General features: G+C 41.6%; 1 protein-coding gene across 1 annotated transcript in view; it reads right to left on the minus strand.

Annotated features, from left to right (window-relative positions):
• The window catches only part of pex14 (peroxisomal biogenesis factor 14), a 42634-nt gene that overhangs the window by 4313 nt on the left and 11553 nt on the right, over positions 1-26768 (minus strand). Inside the window, exons 3-7 of the mRNA XM_071516322.1 lie at positions 19043-19127; positions 12128-12253; positions 9930-10015; positions 8019-8121; positions 4134-4231 (exon numbers count right to left, since the gene is read on the minus strand). Of these exons, the coding sequence (XP_071372423.1) occupies positions 4134-4231; positions 8019-8121; positions 9930-10015; positions 12128-12253; positions 19043-19127 (498 nt within the window). The remainder of the gene's footprint in view (positions 1-4133; positions 4232-8018; positions 8122-9929; positions 10016-12127; positions 12254-19042; positions 19128-26768) is intronic.

The following is a 26768-nucleotide window of genomic DNA, read 5'->3' on the forward strand; positions in this document are numbered from 1 at the left end:
GAAGAAATTACAAACTGATGTGAGTTTTGATGGAAAGAAAAGACAGCATGACAACCCAGTCAAGTGCAGTGACGAGGCTGAAATGCTTTGTAGCAACTCAGAGGAACTCCTGAGCACAAAGGCTATTTGGTCACTTCAATATTAATGACAAACTTGTAGCACCTCAAGTGGGGAAGTACTTGAAAATCCATCCTGCATACACCAGCAGCAGGTGTTTTCAGACGGCCGGTGTTCTAGATGATTGCACCTGCACTCCTATCCCCCTGCTCAGTCTATTCCTGAAGAAAAAACACAAGCCTGTGCGAGAGCGCAGCGCTAGACGGATGGGACCAGAGGGAGGAGAGGGAGAGGACGAGGGAAAAAGTGGGATAAAAGAAAACTAAAAACTGTAATTAAGACTCTCCTGACTCACCAGAGGCGGCTTGTTAGGAAGCATGGACCCCCTATCGAGGGGAGAGGGATAACTTGGACTCTTTCGCTTGTAATTAAATCTAAGAGAAATTAATTGAATCACATCTGAAAGGGATCAGACTCATTTACAGTGGAAGGAGGGAGGTAGAGGAGGAGAAGTGAAGGGAGAGAGAGAGGGGGGGGGGGGTGCGGAGGTATTTGGCTCTTATCGTCTTCTAAACCTGGTTGATAAGGAGCCGTGTTTTAGAGGTGGTGCATTGGAGAACTGGTGAAGACACTCTGATTACAGCCGCCACCTCATTAGAACCATCTTAATCCCTTGCCTCCCCAAGGCACCCATATAATAAGGGTAGATTCTGCTTCTCTCTCATTTTACGTTGAGTAAAAAAAATTAATTGCTCTATGGGCTGAGCTTAAAGACTTCCAAGGCATAGAATATCTCCAAGAAAAAGGCAGACTGCTCTAAATGACTGAGATGTTAGGATATACATACTCATGTCATGTCAATTGACGTAACAGGAAAAGAAGGCTTAGTATTGCTTAGTTGTTAACTACAGGCAGCATACATTATGTGGAATACCTACAGAGCAACACCGTATAATAACTACACGGGGGAACACCACTGAATTTCAAACATTTGAAATATGTCAATGTATATACACACACATTGTACAAAAAAATTCTGTGCAATTTAGAAAATGCTGGAACCGAGCAATGAGACGCATCATTTCCTTTTGTTTCATGAAAATCGGATCAACGGTGTCCGAGATATTGTGCATGACATACGGACAATTAAAAAAACGTTGTGGCATCCCCCCGTAGGCCAATCACAGCAATTTTAAAACTGACAGAATGGAGAAATGACACACATTAATTCCCTTAAGTTTCGTGGAAATCCGATCAGCGGCGTCCAAAATATCGTGCGTGACGTACAGACAATTAAGCAAATGTTGCCGCACCCTCAATCACCAATCAACTTCCTGTTATGTGGATGTACAGCGCACCAACCTGGAGCTGGCTTGTGCTCGTTTGACTTCTACCACACTGCCTGGTCTACGAACGCACACTGTATTTCCCTTAAGAAGGTCTCTAGGGTTCTGCGTGGCCTGAACAGTTCATAATTCTCGTAAGCACTGGACATTGCAAAAACTGTTATGCACAAACAAACGAATGAACCAACCAACTAACGAACACACAGAGCCGGACGCTTATAGAGGTACTCATCAACCACTATTGTGCTGGCTTATTAACATATCTACTGAGCTAGATATGTTTTTTACAGTGTAAATCCACAGTGACGCTTCCTCCTAACTGGTCTAATAGCAGTGTAACTAATATGTCTCGGGTGGTTGCCTGGGTGTGATAGGGGTCAACCCCTTTCTGCAGCTTAACTAAGTGCCTAAAGAAAAAAAAGAGAGAAAAAAAATATTACAAGCACAAAAAAAAAAAGACTATCAACTCTAGCAGCACCCAAGGACGGCAACGCATATCCGGCTAAATGAAGATAAATGCCTATGGACCATTAGCAACAAGATAAGATCTTTAACAAGCCTTGTTTAAGAGTGTCTGAAGGCAAATTAATTCACAGTTACTCCGCCGGCAGACAGTGTGTTTTCTTGTAATGCATGTATATTTATGATGGAATTAGTTTCAAAAGGAAGTCCCCAGAGGAGCGTTTTTGAGTGGAAACACTGGTACAGTGCAATTGATTTCACTCTATTTATGCACTTTCCCACTGGCAGTTCGTCTCGCACAAGCAAAGAGGCGGTTTCTAATCTTCTATGTGCATCCACTAATAAAGAGAACTATCAGTGAGTTGCGACGGCGGGGCAAACACTGTTAACTGGCAGATTTGTAATGATAATGGAGCAGAAATAGACTGGCAGTTTAACATTGGGAATGAATCAGCCTGAGGTGAATTCATCCTTAAGCCAGGCGTTTAACACCAGAGTTAAGACACAGCGACATGGTAATACTGTTAAAGAAGTCAAGATTACAGAGAAAATAACAAAAAAGGAGATTTGTCCCAGGCCCTGGAGTCTTTTTGGCAGAAATGTGCATTGTCAACACATGTTTGTGTGTGTGTGTGTGTGTGTGTGTGTGTGTGTGTGTGTGTGTGTGTGTGTGTGTGTGTGTGTGTGTGTGTACGCGAGTCGGTCTGTCTAAACTCAATTCCATAATGAGGTCCCCAGTTTAGGGACAGTATACGCACGCTGCAATTCAGTGGTTTCCGAACTATGAGAATTGTTTACTTAGCAGCTGAGGAAACAGAAGTCTCCATGTGTTTCGGGTTAAAGGCACATTTCCGTGTTGAGAGGTATAATTGCCAAGCGTGGCGCACTTAGAGCAGCGTGGTGAGGCAAACCCCGAAAGCCGCGAACGGTGAATGATAAGTAGCTCACCAGCTCCAACATGTGTTTCTAATCACAAGCCCCGGACCTGAAAACAATTTCCCAATTTCCCCTATGGCCCGAGACAACAGAGGGCCTTATGCCGACTCGCAGGGAAAATTTAAGATCGACACTATAGCTATAAAGCAGAGTTTATGATTTGTTTAATGAGTGTTTTGATGTGAAATATACTTTTTATACACTACCGCTGTCCAACAAGGCACTCATGGCAAATGAAGTAAGACACTTTTTAATCCAATCTGTGTTTTGGCGATGGCGAATGAAAAGAAAAACATCCCTTGTCCCTTTACGCCGTGGAGGTAGCTCATTGTTTAAAGTGGACCTACTGCTTGGCGGAGGGGGAACCTGAGCGACTTCTGTTTCAGGTCTGCTTAGGTTCAATTAGAGCTTTGCTTACGCATACACACACACACACACACACAGCTGATGTGGGCCGACACTGCTTTCTAGCCTTGTTTAGGGAAACTGTGCGGCGGAGGAGAGCTTGAAACGCCACAAAATGAGCTATGAGTCGTCAGTTTTTGATGAACCTCGTCCAGGGAAGAGATTCATATTTTTCTTCCTCGTTTGTGCTGAAGCAGATGTGTTCGCATATGTTTTCCTGGGATATCCAGATGCTTCAGTCAAACACCCATGTGCTTAACAAGCTGTGGACATAAAACATTGTCTAAGATTGTCTCTTCCAAGGCACTTTTTTAGGGCCCGGGGATCATAAAGCGATTTATGACGGGTGTTATAAAAAGCAAGCAACATTTCATCCTTGCACATAAGTTTTTAAAACTATCACTCAGTCCAATGCACCTAAACACTTATAATTCTCAGCAGATTATGAACATGGCCTATAAAAATCAAGGCGAAGAGGAATATGAGCAATATGGTTAAATATTATGATCCCATGATGAGATGCATCATACTTTTTTGCAGCCTGTGTTTTGATGATATATAATAAGGCTGTCCATCTTAGCTACTTATGAGTCAGGGCAGCGAGAGAGTTTTTAGTACACAGAGGCCTGCAGAATAATTTCTCTCTCCTCATCGGACCAGGGATTCAACACTGCAACTTTGATTTTACTGGGCCGTCCTGTCATTTCAAAGTTACTACCTTTTTCTCTAGCTTTCCTCAATGCTCACGTTTTGAGTTCAGTCCAGTACACAAGTGAAAAAAACTAGAGAACTTGAGGCAAAAAGATTTTTTGTATGGTAAACACACAGAATCTCAGAGGTTTAACCAAGGCCTTTGATATTCTAACAGTTTGAGAGGCTTGTGGTGAGGAGCGGAGGGTGCCGAGCGGCTGATGAGGTGGTAGCTACCTCTGCTGCAGCCAGTTCCTGGGACAGCTCCTGGATTCTCTGCTGCTGCTGGACCAGGAGCTCCTGGACTGAGGCCAGGGTCTGCTGGAGCTGGCTGACTGTGGACACAGACAAATTAACACACATTCAGCACACTTCAAACAATTCAGAGGGTGGAAAAAACCCTGCAACATATTTTGTTAAAAAGAAGATTTTGCTGCCACAAAGCTGAACATGAGAAATTAAAACTTCCTTTCTGCTCTAGGTCTAAATAGAACTGATGGAATTAGACTTGTGTCACTGATCAAAGCCGTCCTCCAAGAATTGTAATCAAAGCTAATAACCAGTAACTTTAGTCTCAGCTTTTTGGTCAGAGGCGTTAGGGGGTGGGGGGGTATTTCTGTGCATAGGATGGAGATATTAATCTCTAGTGTCTGAACTTAAATCAAATAACAGTCTCTAACCTTCCATTATCCACCCAGACACTGCCTTCTAATGCATCTTAAATCCTCAAACGATCAACAAAGGAAAAAACAAGGCTCTCATTTGGGAGGAGGCTGCCAGACAAAATGTCCCCCCTAATCCCAATAAATATTGCTCTTTTTCCATTGACTTTGAAGATTGAATTAGTTCAAGTGTTGGTGTTGGAAGAGGGTGTATGATTTCAAATAACACCGGGCACAGTTTGTTGCCCCCTGCTTCCAGTCACGCGTGTATTACCAAACAATGCATTAAGTTTCCCCGAGCTGATTATATTACAGAAAACCAATAAACATTCATATAAATCATGGGCGTGTAAAGTGTTAAATCAAGCCTAATAGGATTAACATCAACAGATATTGTGGCGGTCCACTGCTGAGGTTGTCAGGCCAATGGTTAAAAGCTTGCCTGCACTGCAGCCGACTGGACGGGATGTAAAGAAGCCTCCTCTCACATTTACCCAGGGCAGGACAAAAGACAGAGCCTGGCTTGGAGATTGTGTTTCTTTTGAAAAACCGACACAGACAAAATATTTGATCTTTCAAAGAAGGTAATATCTTGTAGTGACACCTGTGTTTAAATGGGTGGAGTTGTATCAATATGGGTGTGGTGCTGAAATGTTTGATCTTTCCATGGTTACAGAATCTTACGGAATATGAGTTCGAGCATGAACGTTGGCTTGGTTAAAAAAACAACAATGTGCAAACAAACCGCTCATGAATTTGTTACTCTGTGCTCCAAAATGTGACCAACTTTTATTGTTTTCTGAAGACAGCTATAAAACTAAAATCCCTTTGCCAACCCTGCTTAAAAAGGTGTTACTGACAGGGTGTGCACACTACACCAAGAGTTGCCCTATTAGTCTACGGGTGTTTCCACCTCACCACAACACAACTTTTCCAGATGTGTGTGTCAACTTGCCAACCAGTAATGCTGTACTTACTGAATTACTGCTGGCACAGCTTTTCAAGCAGTTTAGGCCAAATTGTTTACAATTCAACTCTTTTCAAGTCTGTCCACAAAGTTTACTCCTTTGTACTTTTCATACACTTGACAAAAATGCAGAACTTCTTACCCTCGGCTATCACAGATATGAAGCCAAGAATAATGAGGTCAATGACTTTGGCCAGGCATGAATCAGAGGGAGACTTTGTAGCTGTGACGAGTGTGTGTGTGCGTGTGTGTGAGTGTGTGAGAGACAGAGAGAATCGGAGACAAGCTGACGTGCGAGCCTTGCAGCTGCTGTGAGGAGGGCCCACATTGTGTATTCAGTAAATTATTCAGTAAATACCTCCATATAATGTACACTACATATGTCCAGGCCTGTCTCTGTCTTTAATGGCCAGCTGGTCACCAATATGGCTCCCACCGACAAAGAGTGCCCAAACAGCCGCACAATTCCATTACAGCCTGGGTGTGCTGAAGTGCTTCCAAGATCCATTCATTAATTGTCTGTGTGAAGTTGTAGGCAAATCATAATGGGAGTCAAGGCCCCTAGTCTGGAGCTGGGGCTGGCGAGAGAGACTAATGTAGTCCCCATTCAAAAGGATACATCACCTCATTGCGCCCGGCACTAGAGAAATACATGAACTTTAACAAAAGGGGGTTCAAGCAATTGGCAGCAGCCAGGCAGTCGGTCGCTATTACTCAGTGCAGTGAGGAGAGAGGGAGAGCGAGAGAGAGAAAGACAAAGAGAGAGCAGAGAAGAAAACTCGCAGTGTAATTGCAACCCCTCTCCCCAACTGTTAACTACAACAGTCATTAACTACAATAGCAGCTTGGCTACTGCAGTCACAGCAAATTAGTTCCCCATACCGGCTGAAGGGAAGACCCTGGTTTTCCCATTGAGTCCTATCCACTCCCTGCAGAACACAGGAGGACTCTTATTGTGAAATCCCATATTTAACAATAAACAAAACAGGGTTTGTAGGTCGGCAGATCTCCAAAAAGGGAAAAGTCGAGTAAGAATAGGCAGTAAAATAGCCACAAGAAATGTGTTTGCATAGTTGGTGAAAAAAGAACATAAAAGAGCACATAATTATTTGTTAATCAGATTTAGAGTGCCACACCTTGCATGCGATCTCACACAATTGCTGCCCTCCACCTACCTTACTCAGTCAGAAAACAATAGGATGGGTGTGATCGTATAAAGTGATAGCAGCTGTATTTTCATCCTCAGTATGTTGGTTCGTGACAGGGACGGTAAACTCAAACATTTAATTTGTTTTGACTCGGTGGTGTAGGGAAAATGACAAGGGGTGTTTGTATTTGAGCTGATGAGATGGAACTGCTGATAGAAGTTAGCGTGTGGCCTGAGGTAGACATACATTTGCTTTAGTTCCTCTTTGTCTCTCTCCCTATCGAAATCCTGATCAGCACAGTTCTGATGGTAATTTATAAATTGTGTGTGCAAAGCCAGGCATATGGAGTTTAATTATAGGAGAAAAGGCATTTGCCTTAATCACACACTTATCTTAGGCATGAAACACTTCAAGTGTTTATCCTTTATCCTATTTCAGTTTAAGCTCTTATGGAAAGGTGCACTCACCTTGTGTAGTGGATTAAAATGTGACCATATGCCATGTTTTATAACAGAAAAAATGAATCAAAATACACACTTTTGATTCATACACGTTGAAGATCAATAATCTTATGAAAAACAAAAAAAAAAACAACTCCCACAATGTACCTGTTTTTCTACACCGGCTTACCTATCTCAAATGGTGATTCATGTCTTTCAGGTGAAAACAGACTCCAGCTGAACTCTACTGCTAACGAGACCAAACTTTCTGAGAGTGTCTCCCTCATTTACGCCTCCCTGGATTTTTAATTATATTGACGAAGAGCTAGGAACACATCTCTCTCCCTCTCCCTCTCCCTCCCTCTCTCCCTCCCTCCCTCTATGTCTGACAGCCAGGTTGAGATTCCTCACCTGTCCAACATGGGAGCCGCACCTGTCACTGTGCACTTAATCACACTAGGCCCAGTGCTGAGCCCAGACACCACGCCGCGCCGCAGCATACACACACACACACACACACACACACACACGCAAGCTCACAAAATTAAAATGAACTTTCTCGCCACCTACGGGGAGGAGGGTGGATGATGATGATGGCGGCGGTGGTTCGGGTGGGGGTGAGGTTGGCGCAGGGAGAGAGGGATGGATGGGGGGAGTGAGGGAGGATGGGGGGGGAGAGAAAAGTTGTCATTTCCCAACCCCTCATTAATATTCCGAGGTTAAGAGCTTTTCAGCGAAACGTAATTAATTGAGCCCGAGCCTGACAGTAAACAAGCAATTTCAAATTAAAGCAAAATGACAGCGGCGTCATTTGTTAAAAACGTGCGGGGCCCCCCGATTTTGGCGACAGATAAATGAGGGAAAATGTTAAGGAGGGAGAAAGTGATGAAGATATTAATCTTCACCTGTCTGTGTCAGCGTGCCACTCATCGCCGCAATGTTGCTCTCCATCCTCTGCAGATGCTTCTTGTCCTCTCGGCTGCCCATAATGAGGGGAAGGATGTATTTCTGCAATTAAAAACATGACACGTTATTACACTTCTCTCCGGTGGGAAGGGACGGAAAGAGGAGGAAAAGAGAGGGCCACCTAGGCTTGGTGGTGAAGGGTCAAAGGCATTGTTTTATTGGAATTGAGCCCCAGCGTCTAAACTGTCTGATTATGTGCATGCATTGTTACAGTAGAGCGTCCAAGCAACTGGTAGAGGTGTGTGCAAACGTCATACCAGCAGAAGAAATGCGGTGAATTAAGGCACACAGGGGTGGAGTGAAAGAAAGAGATATGCCAACAGTTAACAGAATGACAAAACATGATTATAAACATTGAAAATAGTCCTCCAAATCCAGAATCAATGTCATCTTGTTTATCAGCCTTTTGCCATTGAATAAACAGAACTGTACCAAGTGATGTACGTCTGACAGCCAAATGAGGATCTTTGTTATTGAGTGTGAGTGTTATCCAGATGAGCGGCTTGACAGCGTTTGACTGAATCCTATGCATGTGTGCGTGGAGCTGAGCTCAGCATATACAAGCAAGAGCCATGTGACCTTGGAGGGCATCACTGAACTGCATTCAAAATCATAAATGTTTTCTAGAAGTTGTAAAATTCAATAAAGATCAGTCAGTCCCTTACAGCCGGTTTGGAGCTGCTTGTTGCCCGGACCGGGTTTTCTCTCCAACTCAGGTGGCAACTGGCGACACCAGCGCAAGTAATAAACACTTTTTAGAGAAAAAGATTAAATGAGTGTCAACACGTGGTAATTAATAAGTGGGCTGCTGGGAGTGTGGTGTTTACAAGGCGCTCCATAGCATAAATAAAGTATGGGCAGAAGCCTGGACATATGGTGCGACTGGCGCTACGCTCCGGTGACATGACAGCAACCTGTGCCGTCCCGCCAGGGAATCCCACCTCCCAGGCTACCAGCGGCTGGCTAAACCTGCTGCACAGAGGAACCAATAGACAGGTAGGGTATGTGCGAGTTTGTGTGAGTGAAAGAACACAGGGATGGAGGCATAAGGGACAGCGGACCCAAATGTGCATGTGTGGCCCAATGGAAGACTGGGTAAAGGGAGGACAAAATAACAGGACATCTTAAGAGAAGCCAATATATCTCATGGGTTCAGGTAAGTATTATGTATGTACATGACATGCATGAGCAAGCACGCATACACTCTCTCTCTCTCACCCTCTCTCTCTCTCTCTCTCTCACACACACAGTCATAGAAAGGAGAGAGGGTTGTCATCTAGGCCAAGAGCTACTGCTAGAGCTCCTGTCCTTCTCTAAAATGAGAGTAATGGCTTCCACATGCCACTCAGCCTACTACTAACAACCACTATGGGATTAATGCCACTGGGGGACAAGGGGCCTCATGGGCTCATGTTCAAGGGCTGCTAAGCCCGATAAAAACCAGGGTGATTATTTTTAGACGTCAAAAAAGGGTTGTGTGCTGCGTTAGCAACTATATTTTTTAAAGAAAAAAAACATATATCGAAGAGGAGGAGGGAAGGGGAAGTTTAAAAGAGGGGGTTTGTATGAGATCATGCTCTGACGTAAAGCAGGGTGGCTTTAATAACTAGACCAGAGTGATGTTACATATTGTAGAGGCGCCTTCTATTCTAGCACCATAATTCATCATCAACTGATGTACTTGCAAAGCCCGCCAATTTAAATGTAATATCAGGGAGAGGTTGTACTGACAGATCTTATGGCACAGTGTAAGACAAATATCAAAATTTAGACAACATTTGAAACTGTAAAAACAAAGTCAAAGTGAGGGAATAAGATCAGAAGGCCAAGAGAAGCATGGTGTAACCTACCCTATATAGATGATGGAAGCCAAAGGCGATCCCCACCATGATGATGGTGAGGGCACCGTAGTCTCTCCATCTGTAGCCTGCTGGACCTGGACAGGGGCAGAGAAGAGGATAAACATTAGAATGCAATGAAATGGTTGTACTGAAATGGTTGTTGTTGTAATGATCTGAGAATTTCAGTTTAATAAGTCCTTGCAGAAGATACTGCTTTCAGCATTTGCTCTCTGCATCAAGCTGCAAAGATGTTGCATGATAGCTAAAGATTTTTTTTTTTAGAAGTAACACCTTTTTAGAAATGCAATGCACTTCTTTATCTCTGTGTGATATTGCAATCGGATTCTTTTTATGTTAATGTCAAAAGTCTGAATCATAAATAGTAAGGTTGCAGAGCATGAGCAAACAAGCACATACTATCCTGCTCTTCTAGAAAGCACACCTTTGTCTTCCATTTATTTTGGAATGGGACGTAGCAGAACGTATGTATATAAACCTTCAAGAACCAGAATGGGCAGAAAGGTGAGCTGTGTGTGTGTGTTTAGAAGTTGCCTGTTTTGCTGAGTGACAGATAGTGTGAAAGTGTGTCATTGTGCAAGCTGTCATCTGGGTAGGCCAACTGTCTGTCAAGGTGGAATTTCCCCACATGAGAGAAGCATTCAACTGAAAATGTCACTAAACAACAAACAGCTCTGTGAAGGAAACATAAGAGTTTTTTCCTCTTATTTACTCAGGTAGGGCCCAAATGAATTGGAAATTATTATAGACTAGGCCACTAAAGTATACCATTGATATTCTATTACATATCTGATTTCACATAATGGGTTATGTGGTAGACATGTTTTACTGGCTTCAAGTAAGTAAACAGATTGATCTTGTGCCTTACCACTTGTGTGATTTGACATGCAAATCAAATGATGAGACCCACTGTCATATTGGACTGTACGGTATATTTTCAAGGTGAATGCAATATGATTCTCCTTACTCAAGGGCATGTTTCAACGCTGCTGCAGCATTCGGGGATGAACCCGTAACCTTTCCCATCGAAAATTCTGAGTCACTCGCCATCGTCCATATGGTAACCACATAAATTTGGGTCTTCATCAACATTATGGCTGCGATAGATTGTCACCTATCCCACAATACCGTGCTTCTGAAAGGCCCAGGAGTCCTTGGGATAGGCGCTTGACCCTGAGCGAGCCTCACTGCATCACCAGGGGTCTTCACTTGCTCTTTTCCCCCCCTTTAGGACCTTCCATTCTTCCTCTCTCTCTCCCTTTTCCTCTTCCACTTCCACCCTGCCATCTTCCATTTTTTTATTTGGTCACTTAAGCTGTGGAGCTGTGGTCTCCATCCCCCGTTTTTCCAATCTCCTCTCAAATTTATTGGGTTCAGTGGAGGCCTTCCTGTCCTTCCGCCGCGTGGAAATAGAGATCAGAGTATCCATTACTTCGACAGAGATGGATGCGGGTCCCCGTGCACCGTCCCCATAACAAGGACATCAAAGGGAGGTAGCCCCCTCTTTTCGGCATGACCCCCCATACAAGACTCCCCGCTCTCACCTCATTATGCAGCTCCCTTATAGCCGTTTTGATATAAAACCCCCCACTATGGACGGAGAGCCGCGAGTCTCCCTAACTACATGGCCATCCCATCAACATCACTTTCATTACAAAACATGAGATGCCGGGGGAGTCAAGGACAGTGTGGTAATAAATGAGGGTGGAATACATCTGGAATCATTGTCATACGGGTTAAGCATTATGCGGACTTCATTCTGCATTGGTAAATCAGTGGACAGCACTCATAACCTCCTGAGGTAATAAAGATACAGGTTGTGGTGTGGGGTCTTGCCGGGGTGACACCCCTTGAAACAGAATGGCAAGGGAGACTTCATGAGCTTGTGCTGTGACAATGTCATATTCCCTATGTTTAAACTCCCAGTCAAGGCAAATGTTGTATGGCATGCAGGACTATAATAATCGTAGCTAACTGATGAGCTACTGATAATCCTGTTTAACCAGTGCACCAGGGAACCTCCCAAACGGTTATTCTGTGGTGAGCAGGGACCTAAGTTTCAAAGTAGATATACACTTGTTTGGTTTTTTTTGTTTTTTTCAGACCAGACAGTACACATAAATGTTAAGATTGTGTATATGCACCAGGCATCAAAGGGGAGAAGAGAGTGTGTGAATGTGTGCGCTCACTGTGTGGTCCGGGAGCGAGGTGGGTGACGTGGAGTGGAAGTGGGGGTCCCACAGGGCTCAGAGCAAGGACCTCTTCTGTGCTGCCAGAGCGCTGGATGGCCAACTCTACCTCTTCTTCAGTCAGCCCTGGAAACAAGAGACACACCTTTAAGACAAGTCAGTGAGTGTGTGGTGGCGGTGTGCTGGTGTGTCACGACGATAAAACAAATGGCTCCCTGCCTATCATAATATCTGTGCTTAAATTCTTCCCAAGCTCCCCACAAATCTCCCAAGTACAATTTAGAGAAACTATGACAAATGTTCATCCAGATTTACACTCTTCTCAAAAATGCATCAATTCACAAATTCTATTGAGAATTTCTGTTTCGTGGACATCTATCAGAAGTAGACAGAGTGGAAAGGTTCGCACAATGAAAGCTGAAACTCTGCTAGCCTATTAACTGTCACCAAAGGCAAAGAAAATAAGAGTCTGTCCACTTCTCCAGTTATATTTCCCAGGTGGAGATTTCATACACCCCAGACAGAGAAAATGCATTATTTTAATTTCTTCATTGTGATGTAAATGTATTACATAATTTTGCAAATGCCAATATAATTTAATCTTCAGATCTTTTTAATGATTTTAGTGATGATTAAATTGCAAAGGGCTCCCTGATGGAGAATCAGAGGGGAGGAGAGAAAAAAAAATCTAATATGAACATCTCCTTTTGTGGCAAGAAAGGATTTTATTTCAGGCGCCATATGCTGCCATTGCTACGGGTCTCATCTTTTAATGAGCATCTTAATCTAAACAAAGAAGAATAATTACAACTTTCGATGAAATCTAAAAAAAAATAATAATTTTCGGATTAGAGCAAAACCATGAGGAGAAAGCTGAAAATGCACAGGGGAGCTTAAACAACCGACTGGTATGAAGGTCTTAGATATTGATAAGTCTGGTATACATTATGATGAAAACATCAGCACAGTCTACATTACAAAGCTATGTATTGCACTCTGTAGCTTAAGAGGCTGCCTCTCACTACCATCATTTTCCCAAGCCATTTCCCTGAGTGCGTTTCCTGGGTTCACCTGCTTCCTGACAGAAAATCTCCTTTGTGAGAGGGCCTTTTACTTGGGACTACTCCCTTGGGCTTTGGGGAATTCTATACATGTTCAATATAAGCCTCCTCCACCCTTTGAGAGAGACAGAGCCATTGACAAGGGTTCAATGGCTCTGAGATGAGATGTTTCAAGAGATGGCTCTTAATATATAATTGTAGTAACTGCACAACGCCAGTCAAATCCTGATACCAGTGGTATTGACCTCTTGATGATCTTCATAACAAACATGTGGAGTGTTTATAACATGCAATATCTAAAGCCGTAAAACAAATTTCCATTTCCGAAGAATGCCAACGAGGTGTTAGAACAAAGAATCCTGTTAATCAAATGATTTCTATGATTTGAATATCCGTATGAGTGCGCTACAGTATGTGAAAGCTCTCACGATCCGTGTTTACGCCAACAGCAAATGTGAGTCAAGCTTAAATACAAGGCCGAACCTTGATCAAAAATCCCACTTTGACCTACCCCTATATCGGCAGTCCAAAAGCACAAAGAAATCCTTTGATAATCTACCACACAGCTGATGCCAAGAGGAGGTCCCTCCCGTCACCTATTTAAATGCTCCAAGGACTTCAAATGGCCATGAAAATTGTTGAATAATTGAAGGCAAATATTGGCCGGCCTGTCGTCTACGGCAGGTCCTGAGTGCCAGGAAGTGGTGAGCGCCATGTGCTGAGTTTGTGCAGTCAGACTGCACTGTCAAATAAGCAATAATGTGTCCCTGGACTCCTGATTCATCTGACCACAGCAGACTACATGGTGGCAGACTATTGAGTGAGACATGCAAGATCTCCGTTTCACCAAACGGGAAGAAATATAAACGTGTTTCAGTATTTTCCTTTTCACCTTGAAACGTAAAGGCTTTTCTGCCACAACTTTTAGGCTGGTACTGAGCTTAATGTATGTACATCTTAATGGCTATTCACGTCTTTGATGATGTTGTTTGTACGGCAGAAAGGAAGCTTCCCACCTTGCATCAAAATAAAATACATGGAAATTCATAAAGCCGTTTTCTTGTCAAATTATAACTGAGCTATGCTGTGGGCTCTGATCTGTTTATTGCTGAGGGGAAGACAACAACAAACGAAAGGCCCCTCAGATCCAAAAGAAAAGAGAACAAGGTGAAACTGAGTTTTACATATAAAAGGCTAAGACAAAAAAAGGGATTGTGAAATTTATTACGGGTTCCAGAACCTGTGGAATGACCCCCGGACCCCTATTTCAGATCGACCTGTGGGGAGATGAATTTTTTAAGACATAAATTACACCTAATGACGACACCGTAAAAAAGAACAATAATGGAAAGCTATTCTGTATTTCATTATACTGTATTATTTGGTGCACCTGATACACGCAGCGCCTGTTTATGAGTCACCGTATTAGCAGATGCTCAGCCAAAGCATTTGCTTTGACCTTGCCATTCTCATTGGGGCATGAAATTACGGTGCTGGCACCTCGATATTACAGCTATAAATACTGTAAACTGCATATCTGGGCTACGTTTTCTATTGTCTTTCAACATAAACCTGATCGGTATTTATTTAAAGGAAAACCCATTGCTCGTCACGTTATTTACAGCTCTATTTTCAGCGGCTCTTATTCTCTGGGCATTTTTTAAGGGCAAAGAGGCAGCAAGGCTCTTACATAAAATCCATTTCTCCGATTCTGGCACTTCTGAACTTTATGGGTCAAGACCCAGACCGGACAGCCAATTATAAAAATTGCTTACTAAAATATTTTGGGTGGTAAAAGGTGAATGCCTTTTTCACTGTCCTCCAAGGCCTGAATTATGAAGTTGCCCTTGAGTGAAAATTACTTACATTTTGAATATCATATTAAGAAAAAAAATGCATGGCAGGGGTCATAAATAGATGGAGGTCAATGGGTTATTGAGAACTGGAGTGCAACTTCAACCTGTTTCTCATGGTGCGCTGGCACGGGAGATTCTACATGTCATTTGGTGTGGTACAGCTGCTTGAAAATGGCATGCCCTAAATAATGACCACTCTCATAGCGTATTCATTTATGTATTAAAAAAGGGGACTCTGCTCTCATTTCCCTGCTTTATCGCCTTGTACTGATGACAAAGTAGGCAAGGCCTAGGCTAGGTGGCGCCGTGGAGTAATTTATAACCACATCAATCCCTTTACCTTCTCTGCGGGCCTTGGTCATTGTCATTTTTGTCCGAGAGGTGAGTCACATAACCCCACTTACAAACAGCATCCTATTAATATCTGGGATGATGAACCTTATCCTTCCCCTTACCTTCATACCAGGTATGGTAATAGACCAACAGCCTACCTGTGTTCCCTGTGACCCTCGATCACTGGCCCTCTGCTCAGGGTGAAACCTATTAGCATTATTTATTCAAGTCAATAACAACCGGGGCATTCTGATGGGATAGAAAAGAAATAAGTCTAGCCATCATTTATGTCTCACTGACAGAGAATGTACTGTGCACGTTTCACATACTGGATCTACCTGTAATACAGCGACGTATTTGTACTCTGCGTGCTTTACTTTTTCCTAGCAAGGTAATCTGGGTGCATCTGAGTGATGTCAGCTTTGGGGCCACGGTCAAAGTGACATGCTGAAAGATGGAAAATGTTGTTGACTATGTCCTGAGAATTAGATTTTTTGGTAATTATGCATGCAACTGCTAATTGTCTAGGCTAAATGGTGGTGCCAAAATGGGGCCAAACGCTCTTTAGTTGTCACATCTGTTAATTGTAGGGGACATGGATGGCACAATTCACTAGATGAGACAGGAACACATTACATTTCACTCAAACACACTAAAATTTACTTGATCTTGGCAAGGGACAAGTAAAGCAAAATTGCTCCAAGATGACACTTGTTAGTAAGACAGTTTAAATGCAATTCACTTCCAAATTTCTCAGTGTAGTAATACTGTGAACAAAAGAAAGAAAACATATTTGGTTTTTAAATCTTGATTTATATTACATCTAAGTGACAAAGTTTCAATATTTTAGCCAGTTTATTCAACAAGGACTCAAGAAGGGCAGCTAGACATATTGGACTGCATAATTGCCAATTCATACCATGAAATTGACAGTTGAAGGAAAACAGAAAATTACATTTTTCAATGAATATTGAAATAAACCAGACTATTAGGATCTCTTTGGAAAAAAAGGAGATGTAACCAGAGAGGCATCCTTCAGTGCAGATTAGGGCACAAATATGCACGGAAATAATATGCACGAGCGAGATTATTGTGTAAAGATTCTGCAACATGCAATCAAAGTGGGCCCTATTTTCCCCTTCATCAGCTGGCCAGCGTAAGTAGTGGCAGCAAGAGGAATCCAATTTAAATTCCACTCTACCGGGAGATGGTATTGTTTCATTTTATGTGTGCTTTGACATTTCTGGCTGTTAATATAGAGTAAAATCCAGAAGTATTTACATAAATATGACATTAAACTGTATTAGAAATTAAGACTGACACATTTGCTGTGGTGGCAGTGGGATGAGGAGGGTGATTGAGTTTCAGGGTCAAAAGGTTGAGAGGACAGTCTGGTAGCCTGGGTACATGTGAAGAAATAAGGGGGTTGTGACTGTTGGTCTATCACCATGTCCATCATAATGTCTGCATTGGCTTGTGTAGGACAAGAAGAAATGAGACAGACAGGGAATGAACCAATTGTCATAATTTTCATTACTACAGTGAGTGGGCAGTTGGGTTCTTCTGATCGATGCATTTTATACACTTTTGGCCAATTTAAACGCATCCTTTTCCTGTTTTCAGTAAGCATATATATTTTCATGGAAAAAAACGGAAAGGGAAACTTATACTAGGCCTTTATGCTCTTGAAGATATGAACCAGTTCTCAAATACATCCTGTAATGACACCTCACACCTGAGAAACAATAGCACATATATTTTGCTCGGAATGTAACTAAAAGTGAAACTCATAGGAGGCCTGTTACAATAGCACCAATAAGTGCAAGGCAATTTGCTTCATTTAGACAAACTCATCATGAAAGTGAAAAAAAGGAAAATTTTATATGAAATGCAATCAGAATCTGAATCTGAAATTGACTTATGATTTGTCACTTTGTCTAGAAGATTAGTTTTCCTCCTACTCTTCAAAACTCACGCAAGTTGCTTACGAAGTGATACTTATTGTGACATGATTACACTGTTCAAGATGACGCTCAGTCATAACAGGCTTCTGCTGACACAAGGCCATTTTCTGTAACATGATCATTTACAAACATCACCTATCTCAAAATCAGTCTAGGGCAGGAGAATACAAAGAATAACGCCTGGTTCAATAACAGAAAGTTCAGAAAGCACAGAAAGTTCCTGACTCAACCTAAGGTGGCAAAGGAGGAGCTTTGTATTCAGTCAAGGTGCGAATGGGCAGACATCCTATTCTCCAGGTGTGCTGTTTTATGGGTGCATCATACAAGTCGTGAAACATCCTATGAATAACACGTCCAATGCAAAGTGCTTGCCAAACATACTTTGTGCTTAGGGTTTCATTACTCTATTTTCTCCCATCTTTACCCTCTCTCTCTTGGATCAATGCCCTTATGCAAATCAAGACTTTTTGTTTAGATCTACAGTGGAACTGACTTTCCAAAATAAATCTGCATTAAACCGTCATACATATTTCATAGATGTAAAGTGCAGTAAGAGGGAACCATTTCAGTGCAATGGAGTTCAGAACAAAGCAGAAAGTACGAAAGAAAATGTGACATAGTATGACATCATTTGGTATTGATGAGCCCTTATTGAATTTGAGATAACCAACAGTGGATTATGAACATGCCTTAGTTGTCAATAATGAGACACAAAGACAGGGAAATTTCAAAAGATATCAAGAGTCATTAGAGCCAGATGAGATGTGTGTAGTAGCAGCCGGCAACCATGGATTTGGTTTCAGGTTACCTTCCCCAGTCATGGAGCTTTTAGGCTCACTTTTCACTGCTTCACTGCTCTAATGCTAGAGGCAAAGTCCCTTAGCACTGCCGATGTATTAGTCCCCCAAGTACAGAACTGTTTTGCAAAGCATAGAAAGAAAAATATTCACTAAGATAGTTTATCTGAGGTAAAGCCACATACTGTGTCATTGCTCAGTCACAGACCTACTGTAAGAAAAAAGTGGCAAAACAGTGTACCGATCTAATCTGCTTTAGAAGTAGCAAAAACTGAATAATATGTATAGTGCTATATGTATATTTTATTGACATAAATTAGCTCACTCAAGAGTAATAAAGCTGTTTTCCAGCCTTATTATATCAAACAATATTCAAACGTGTTAGAAATAATCTCCATCTATTGCAAAGAAACTGAACAGCCAGCAAATGTTTCCACCCTCCCTACATTCTAACCTCCCCATGTCATGCCTCAAATTTACGATAACAGTTAAATTAAGTAAAAGGGTTAAAATGCTGGAAGGTAATATTGATAATTCCATTGAAAATGCAGAGGGGGTTTGTCAATATTAATTTTCCTGAACCCAAAGGAGCATCCCAACTGGTGGGTCATTTATTCACGGGGCCTGAATCATGCACTCTGCAGCTAAATCGACCCCTATCCGACCCCCCAGGGCATAGAGCTATGGCTGCGACCTTTGACCCTTAAAGACTGAGCTTACCAAAAAAGGACACTGGGTGTGCATCTCTGGCAATTACATTTTATTAACATATACATATGGTTATGCTAGCCTTATTAGATTTTGACAAATATATAATTTTCAAGGCTGCAATTATTGTATTCACCAAAGGGCAGCAGCAACCAAATATAATGATACACTACTGTTGCAAAAGATTTTCTCTCACCTTTTTTCTTCAAGAAGGCTTTTCTGGTGGCCAACGGACTCTGGCGTACTTTTGGGTTCTGTAGAAATTTTACAGCAGTGATAATCTGGGAAGAGACAAATGTGAATAATTTAATTTCTCACAATGAGATAAATGTGAGAGGAAGAAAACGATAATGTGCACAGGAAGGACAGAGCGATGCATTCAACAGCGCAAACATCAGTCTAGACATTCTATAAGAAATAGATTCGTTAAAAAAAAAAAGAGACGAAGAACATAAATGGATTCCATTTGATAGTTGCTTCTAAAACTCCCCCCAGCAGTGAGGAGAAAGACCACCTGACCACTTTCCAGCTAAATCTGGGGAATGACCAAATCAGCAGTTATAAAATTAGCCCATCAAGAGTGCTGGACAAATGGAGTATGGAGCTTAATTTGCTATTACCCTCTTAAAGACAAACTTCCAGTCTTAAGTGCGCAGGGGAAGAAAATCTATACTTAATGCAGAGGTGATCATTTGTATCTAATAACTTCAGAATCCAAGGCAGAAAACTTCTGTAATTCTTCCAGTTAAAAACGTGCCATGATCAAATCACCCAGCCTGAATGTTGTAATGACTTGAAACGTTAATGCACTAGAACGTTAAATAGCATCAGAACATCAGTAGTTTTAAGTGCACAGCGTTCATCGATTCTATTATGTTTTCCTTCGAGATGCACCTTAATTTTCCAACCCAGTATGCATTTCCAAGAATTGGAAGGAGGAAAAAAAAATCATCCTCAAATGGCATTAAAACATAAATTTGAAGTGGGCGCCGTGAAGTGGCGCCTCCTAAAATAGATAAACATGAAAGAACACAGAGAAAGGGGAAACACACTAGAGGGGAGGTTTAGATGACTTATTATCGCACCTGTGGTCCCCGTGATTCAATTGTAAAAGTCATCCCTCTAATAGGTTGAAAGGTTTTGATTACTCTTCTTTTCTTTTAGTGTTGAAAGATACAAAGTGATTGAGCGCCCTGCCAGTGGTAATTCGTTTTGGGTAATGCATTGCATATACTATGAACCTGTTTCAATCCAAAAGAATTGCATTTTAAAACTTGTCCAAGGGGTAGGTGTGGCAGGGAAGCTGTCTAAAGAGCTAGATTTCAGTGACAAACACACACTATGTTAGAGGATCGTGGCATATGAAACCGTATGCAACTTCTCCAAATTCACTTCTTAAATTTTCATTAGTTTAGCAGAATATCAATATGTAGCTTACAGTTTCCATACTAATTAATGCAAGGTACAGACAATATGAAAATGCCATGCAGTATCCAAAGAAGTTCTGCAGGAGTATTACACTGTAGGTGTGCAGAAGTACAAAATGCACTTAATGTATGCAGTAGTGCAAACTGAAATAGTGAAAATTAGTAATTTTATCAAAATGTATCAATTTTTCCCCAAGAAATGCCTGCAAAATTATTTACAGACACAAATCTACTGTGTCACTGTGACATTACCATGACCTTTGATGTACATAAGGGTTACGCAAGGGGGATGGAATTTCCTGGATCTCTATATGCTGAGGGCTTATTAAAGTCAGTCACCCGGAACCTTCATTGTGACAAGCAGATTAAACCATTTGCATGGTGAACCCCCGACTGATGTTCTGGGCCCACAGATACTGTAAAAACACAGGGAAAATATCCCTTTGATAACAAGACAATATCATTCAGCTCTCAGAACAGCTTTCGCCATTCAAGTAAGTGAGCCGGCCCGACTACTTGTGGTAAAGGCAGAAACCAGAGATAATAAAGCACACAAAAAATCGAATACAACAATACTCATTCCAGTAAATAGAAGAGTGATGTAGGCCTGTGAGAAGAAAATGACCTAATAGAGGAGGAATATGCTGAACTAGCGATCCTTGTTTACATTTCCTTAAATTTTCAATAGCATAATATTGACAAAAAAATTGTGTCAATGTTAATAGGCGTAAGTATGACATCTTAATAAAGACCACAGCTTGCTCAGCGGCAAACTAATAAGGCAAATGTCCATTTGGTTAAAATTGTAGTGGTAGATCTTCAGGGAGAGGAAAAGTGGACTTCTTAGCAGATGACATAGATGCTTTGCGCAAGTTCCACCCAGACATCTCAATCAATTATAACCACATTGCACAGATTTCAGTCTTGTCTTGTTATTGACTTATAGATCATCCCAGTTATAGTGTTGGGTAGCACACAATTGGGCTTTTAGGAGGGTGAGCTGTATGTTAGTACAACGCACATTTGGTTTGGCAGTATAAATATCAACTATAATAAAAATTATGGGAGTTTCCTGCCTTTCTGAATATTAGTAAATACCTTTTGGTTAGAATAACAATTAGGCTCTTTTGTAAAGCTTCTTGTAAAGCAGGAACTGCTAATGCACCAAAGTGCTCCATGTTAAGAACAATAATCTTTACAAACCAGATAACCAATAAAGTGTCAGGTAAAGCCAAAAAAGAGGCGAAAACTCAATCATAGAAAGAGATAACATTAACCAACACACTTAAAGAGAGTGAAGTTGATGAGCAGACAAGATTACAGCTATGTTATTGAGTTTGAATTGGACAAGACTTAACAATGCACTTGTCTGAAAATTACAATTGTGATACCTTGAATTGTGAGAAATGAGCATGAAATCCAATTATGTTCGAACCACATGGTTGGACGCCTAAGGGAATCCATGTAACCAGTTGTGTGTTTTGCTCTAACTAGTAACAGCACTGAACTATAATATAGGTACAAAACCTATGGATATTTTCCAGTCCAGTCGTACATTATGAAATCTCAGGAACTGAGCAATTGGGAAATGCTGACTTTCCACATGCTGAAATAGTAACATATGACTTATATTTAGCCATTCCTTTTTGCTGGTTTCAGTTGAAGTTTCATTTGAAGTTAAACTGTGTGAATAAATGAACTGCAGAGCAACTTTTGAACCATAGCAGATAAAAGGGATGACTTGCTCAGAAATGCTGCCATGTAGCCCCCATATAAAAAAAAAAAAGATTTCCTGTGTAGCTCTAAGCAGAGGTCAACAAGGGTTTCAAGAGTCTTCTTTTCACTCTTGGTTATTCAGGGCAACTTTACCAACAGTCATCCAACAAGTATTTTGAATTGAAAGCATCATCATGAAGAAATGATGCAGCCTTTGCAACTGGCCCTCTTCAGTGCACGCTGCATTTTGTAGGTCTCTGAGAAACTTTTCTGAACCAACCTTTTGATAGGAGTACTATCCCTATACCTTCCCAGGGTTTACCCAAACCTCATATTCAATCCTGCTCCTCAAGGTATTGGGGAAAAAACAATGCATAAAAAGTATGCAAAAGTAGACAAAAGTATTCACATTTCATTTCAAAAAAAAAAAAAAAAGTTAAATTTAAACTCCTCAATCCATGTCATCTATTCTACAAAAGGTATGTGTGTACATTTGTCTGCAATAATGAAGACACTCAGAGGGCATGGTGGAACTAGAAGTCAGGGTGGGGGGGGGGTGGGACAATAGAGGGGCTAAAAGGAAATCATTAGCAAGTATAGGATTCAGTCTCAGTGTGAATCAATTCATTCCAAATTGCCCTGGCCTGTACATTTGTGGAGAAGTGCCCCTGATATAATAACAGGCTGATAGACATGGAAAAAAATTACGTTAGGCTAGTCTCAAATTTCCCCCCCAAACACACGTTTGGAGGACCAAAAGAGAAAGAAAGAGAGAGACGGCGAAAAATGAAGCTCTATATTAATTAGGTGCTTTCATGGGTGATTTGCTATCAGGGGCGGCTGTCTTAAATGACTTAACCCAATACCTTTCTGATACCAGAGCCCTGCCAAAAAGGAATGAAGTTTTAATGCAATTATTGTATTTCCTTTAGTCGCCTAACTGCTTGATGCGGCCAACAGTGCTTTTTAATCTTTTTAGAAGAACAGCTTTAAATGCCCTTCTAATTGTGACATCTTTCCCGCCTTAATGCGACCTTTAGCTGAGGAAGCAAGGCCTCATGGGAGCAGCTATAAGGAATTATTGACCCTGAGAGACATGGGGAAGTGAGGTGTAGACCCAACCATTTAGCTAACCTTCACATCCACACTAGTGCAGACACTGGAGGCCTTTTGGAGTTTAACCATTGCAACAGTGATGATACAAGATGAACCTCCTGTTTCTTGCTGTCTTGACTTCTGGGTACTGCTTTCGAGAGTAGATGCTTTATGAGAAAATAAAATGAGCAATCGTTACTGAAACCCAACTCCAGCATCAGTCAAATCTGATAAAGGAGAACTGGTGAAGTGCGGGGTTTGTTCTGCTACTAATGACAAACTATAAGCCAGTAAAGACCTACTTTTACATCTGTTAAAATGGTAAAGTAAGTAAAAGGGTAAGTACAGTGGGTTGGTTTTCTGTGCCTTACAGTCCCCAAATGTGGTTAATCTTTATTGAATGGCCCTAACTTCTGAAATTAAAGGTCAGAGTCAACGTTTCGATGGATGAAAAAAGGGTCATGGAAAACTTCATTGACATTTGCTTAGCAAAGGTTTAAAAATAACAGACAGTGCTACATCAGTGACAATGTTAGACCCATGGGCAAGGCTACAAACATGACATCAACAGGACATTACGCAATTTTTGTAAAGGGGGGTTGGTGGACGGAAATCAGGTTCTTTCAAGACCATCGCATGTACAGACCAAACTTTCCATTCAGTAGCATTTCAATATCAGACCTCTGTTATCGCAAACATGGAAAAGTTGATTGGTGTAGTGCTATGAAACATTGAGGGCTGAAACACATTTGAAGACTAATCCAGCTAAGACAGTATCTAATTGTGAAAACTATGTGGGTTACGGAACATTATACACTTTGACAGATGGATATAATATAGCCCTGGAGTTAGGCTAATCTATCATGAAAATAAAAGAATGAAAGTTGTCCAACTCCTTCCCCCTCTCCCTTACTGACGTACACAAAGCAATATTTTACTATGGTGTCACAAGTATAGTTTTTTTTTAATCTTTGCCAGGTATCCACAATTATGTGGTTGATTCAACTGTTTTTAACCACCATATAATACACATAACAATTTATGACAAATCTAGAAAATAAAGTACAGTCACCAAGTGGTCTGTGTGTTTTTTCTAGGTTGTAGTTTTCAAAAAGTAATTCTGACTGTTTCAAATTCTGGATAAACAGTGTTTAATATAGATTTCAGCAGCAACAAACAGAGGTTCAAAAGTCATAGCAGAGTAAATATTTTACAAGGAAGATAATGCAAAGCCAAAGTGAAATATTGCTTTTATTCCTCTGAGACATAAACCTAAAGAGAAACATATGGTATCCAACCAATTTTAAAAATGGCCTGAGAGATATGGTATTAAGCTAAGCCCGACTTTTCTCAGTGTGCAACTGTCAGCGTGCTGCCTGGGGTTGCCCTTGCTAAACTACCGAGACAGATGATTGTTTGGATAAGGACATCCCCACCGGGGCCCTGAGGGCCCCGAGAGCCCCGATGACTAAAGACCAGTGCCTCTGTCAGTGACACCTCACTTTCACCCACTTTGGCCAAAAAGACCCATATAGCCCACAAATTCCTTTTAATTCAGGTAAAAGGCCCAAACCATGAGTCTGGAGCTGCTCTGAGAGATAAGGGTCATCAGAGATTAACCCATGGCACTTTAGCAGTGGGAGCACAAGAGGGGAGTCGCAGTGGAGCACAACAAACTACTTAGCCACCACAAAACATTCCAGCCCCTTCTCAGCTGCAATCCAGTAATGGATACTTCCTCAGCTCCTCGATTGGTCAAAATGTTTTCATACAATAATTTAATTCAGAAACACATTTACAAAGCAGGAGTAATCAATTTTAATTAGTTGATTTTTTTTTCATTCGCATAAAATTTAATGTACTGCCATCGATCTCCTTTGTTCTTTAATGCAGTGCCTCTTTCCTGTAATTCGAAGCTTTTCTTTTTTTTCTTTTACAGTCAATGATGACATTCTGTGACAAGCAGCTCCATGTGCCTTTTAGTACTGGGAATGAGTATTACCAGACACAAGGACACTCACAATGCAACTTCAGATCAGTGGAACACACCAAAAAATGTGTTGACAAGATAGTATGCTAATTTGTGTATAAATATGTTATGTATAAATCACATGAAAATGAATGTGGCACCAACTTATACAAGACAATTACTGGCACAAAATGAAAACAAATTATGGTACTTTTTTTGAAGGATAACAGATAAGTTAAGCCATTGGTTGCTCACTTCTGCAGACTGGATACACAATATTTAAAGAAAAATGAATGATACACTTCAGGTAATAATTTTCTTTTCCCAAAATGAATGTAAACTATTTTGGAAATGAACACAAACTGAATTAAAGTTAATAAAAACTGGTCAAACATAAGATTTACATTAGCAATATGAGCTTTGAGCCTCAATAAAGTGATCCATATGAATTAGTTGAATGCCCGTCCGTGAACAGAAACGAGAGAAACAACTGGCTATACTCTGAACGACATGCAAACAAACACAAAGGCATTCCTTAAAACTGCCACTGCTCAGTATCTTGTCCTTCATATCATCAAGGCACGCCGGCCTTTCACATCCAATTAGTTGATTGAGGCAAAATGCAAGCGGCACCAGTAGCAAACAACGTGAAGCTTGTGTCCAAGCGACACACCACAGAAGTTGTGTTGTGGTGGCAGGAGAAGAGCCGCCCCCGTCACAAGCAACTTACAGTGACAAGCCTATCCTTCTCTGTTGATCCAAACTACTCCTCTCACTGCAGCAACACCAACCCACAAACACGCACCCAGCAAAGCAACGCCAAGTGAAACACTGCGATAGGCAAATAAAGCAGGGAGCCGGGGCGAAGATGCAGTGAGCTGGCATCAGTTTTGAGCGCAGTTCTCCCTGCCTGCCAAGTTAACTAATAAAACTAGAATAGAGAGGCCAGTGACAATAGAGAGAGAGGTGTCCTTTTATTGATCAGATTGTTCCTTCTTCAGCACACTGTGACACTGGATGAGAGTAAGCCCACAAAGACAACCAGACAGATTGTGACATTCCAGTGACATTATAATCACACGTCAACCCCTCTCCAGTCAATAGCCTGAATGCGCTAATCGTGCGTCTTGGATCAACAATTTCATGGTCTTCAAAAGGGGGCTAGGAATTGGTGGCATGACCCTCCACACGGGGTGAGACCCCTCTTTCCTCAGCGAGTGCCACAGACAGAGGGAGAGGAGAAGGACGGTGTGCGCGAGACACATCAAGGCAGGAGTAAAGCCAGAGAAGATTAACATCGCCATCTACTGGTCAGGAGTGGTACGGGTGGAGTGAGGGGGGTGGAGGAAAGCCTGGCAGCTTACCCCGGCGCCCTGTCTTTCACTGAGACCTGTCAGAAACATTTAGACACACTTGCCAAGACAATGGGCCACACATCTACAGCGGTGGATAAGTCAGTCTGAAATCACCACCAAATGAGGGGGAAACTTAAGGCAGTAGACCTCCCTTTGGTTTTGGCGAGAGAGAGCAGGCAGAGTCTGTTCCCGATCAGGCTAAGTGACAGAGAAAAATGTTGGCAAATTCTCTTTTTCTGGAGGCCTCAAACAGCCAGTGAGTATCTAACCTCCACAGTAGGATGAGGACGAAAAGCGTCCGGTGCTGACAGCATCAGACAACAACAATCATCAGGGTCAGAGAAGCAGCAGTTCTCTTCC

Source organism: Centroberyx affinis, unplaced genomic scaffold (assembly GCF_046629955.1).
Source record: "Centroberyx affinis isolate AG114_WGS23_722 - 3 ecotype Tasmania unplaced genomic scaffold, CSIRO-AGI_Caff_v1 ptg000398l_1, whole genome shotgun sequence".
Lineage (NCBI taxonomy): Eukaryota > Metazoa > Chordata > Actinopteri > Beryciformes > Berycidae > Centroberyx > Centroberyx affinis.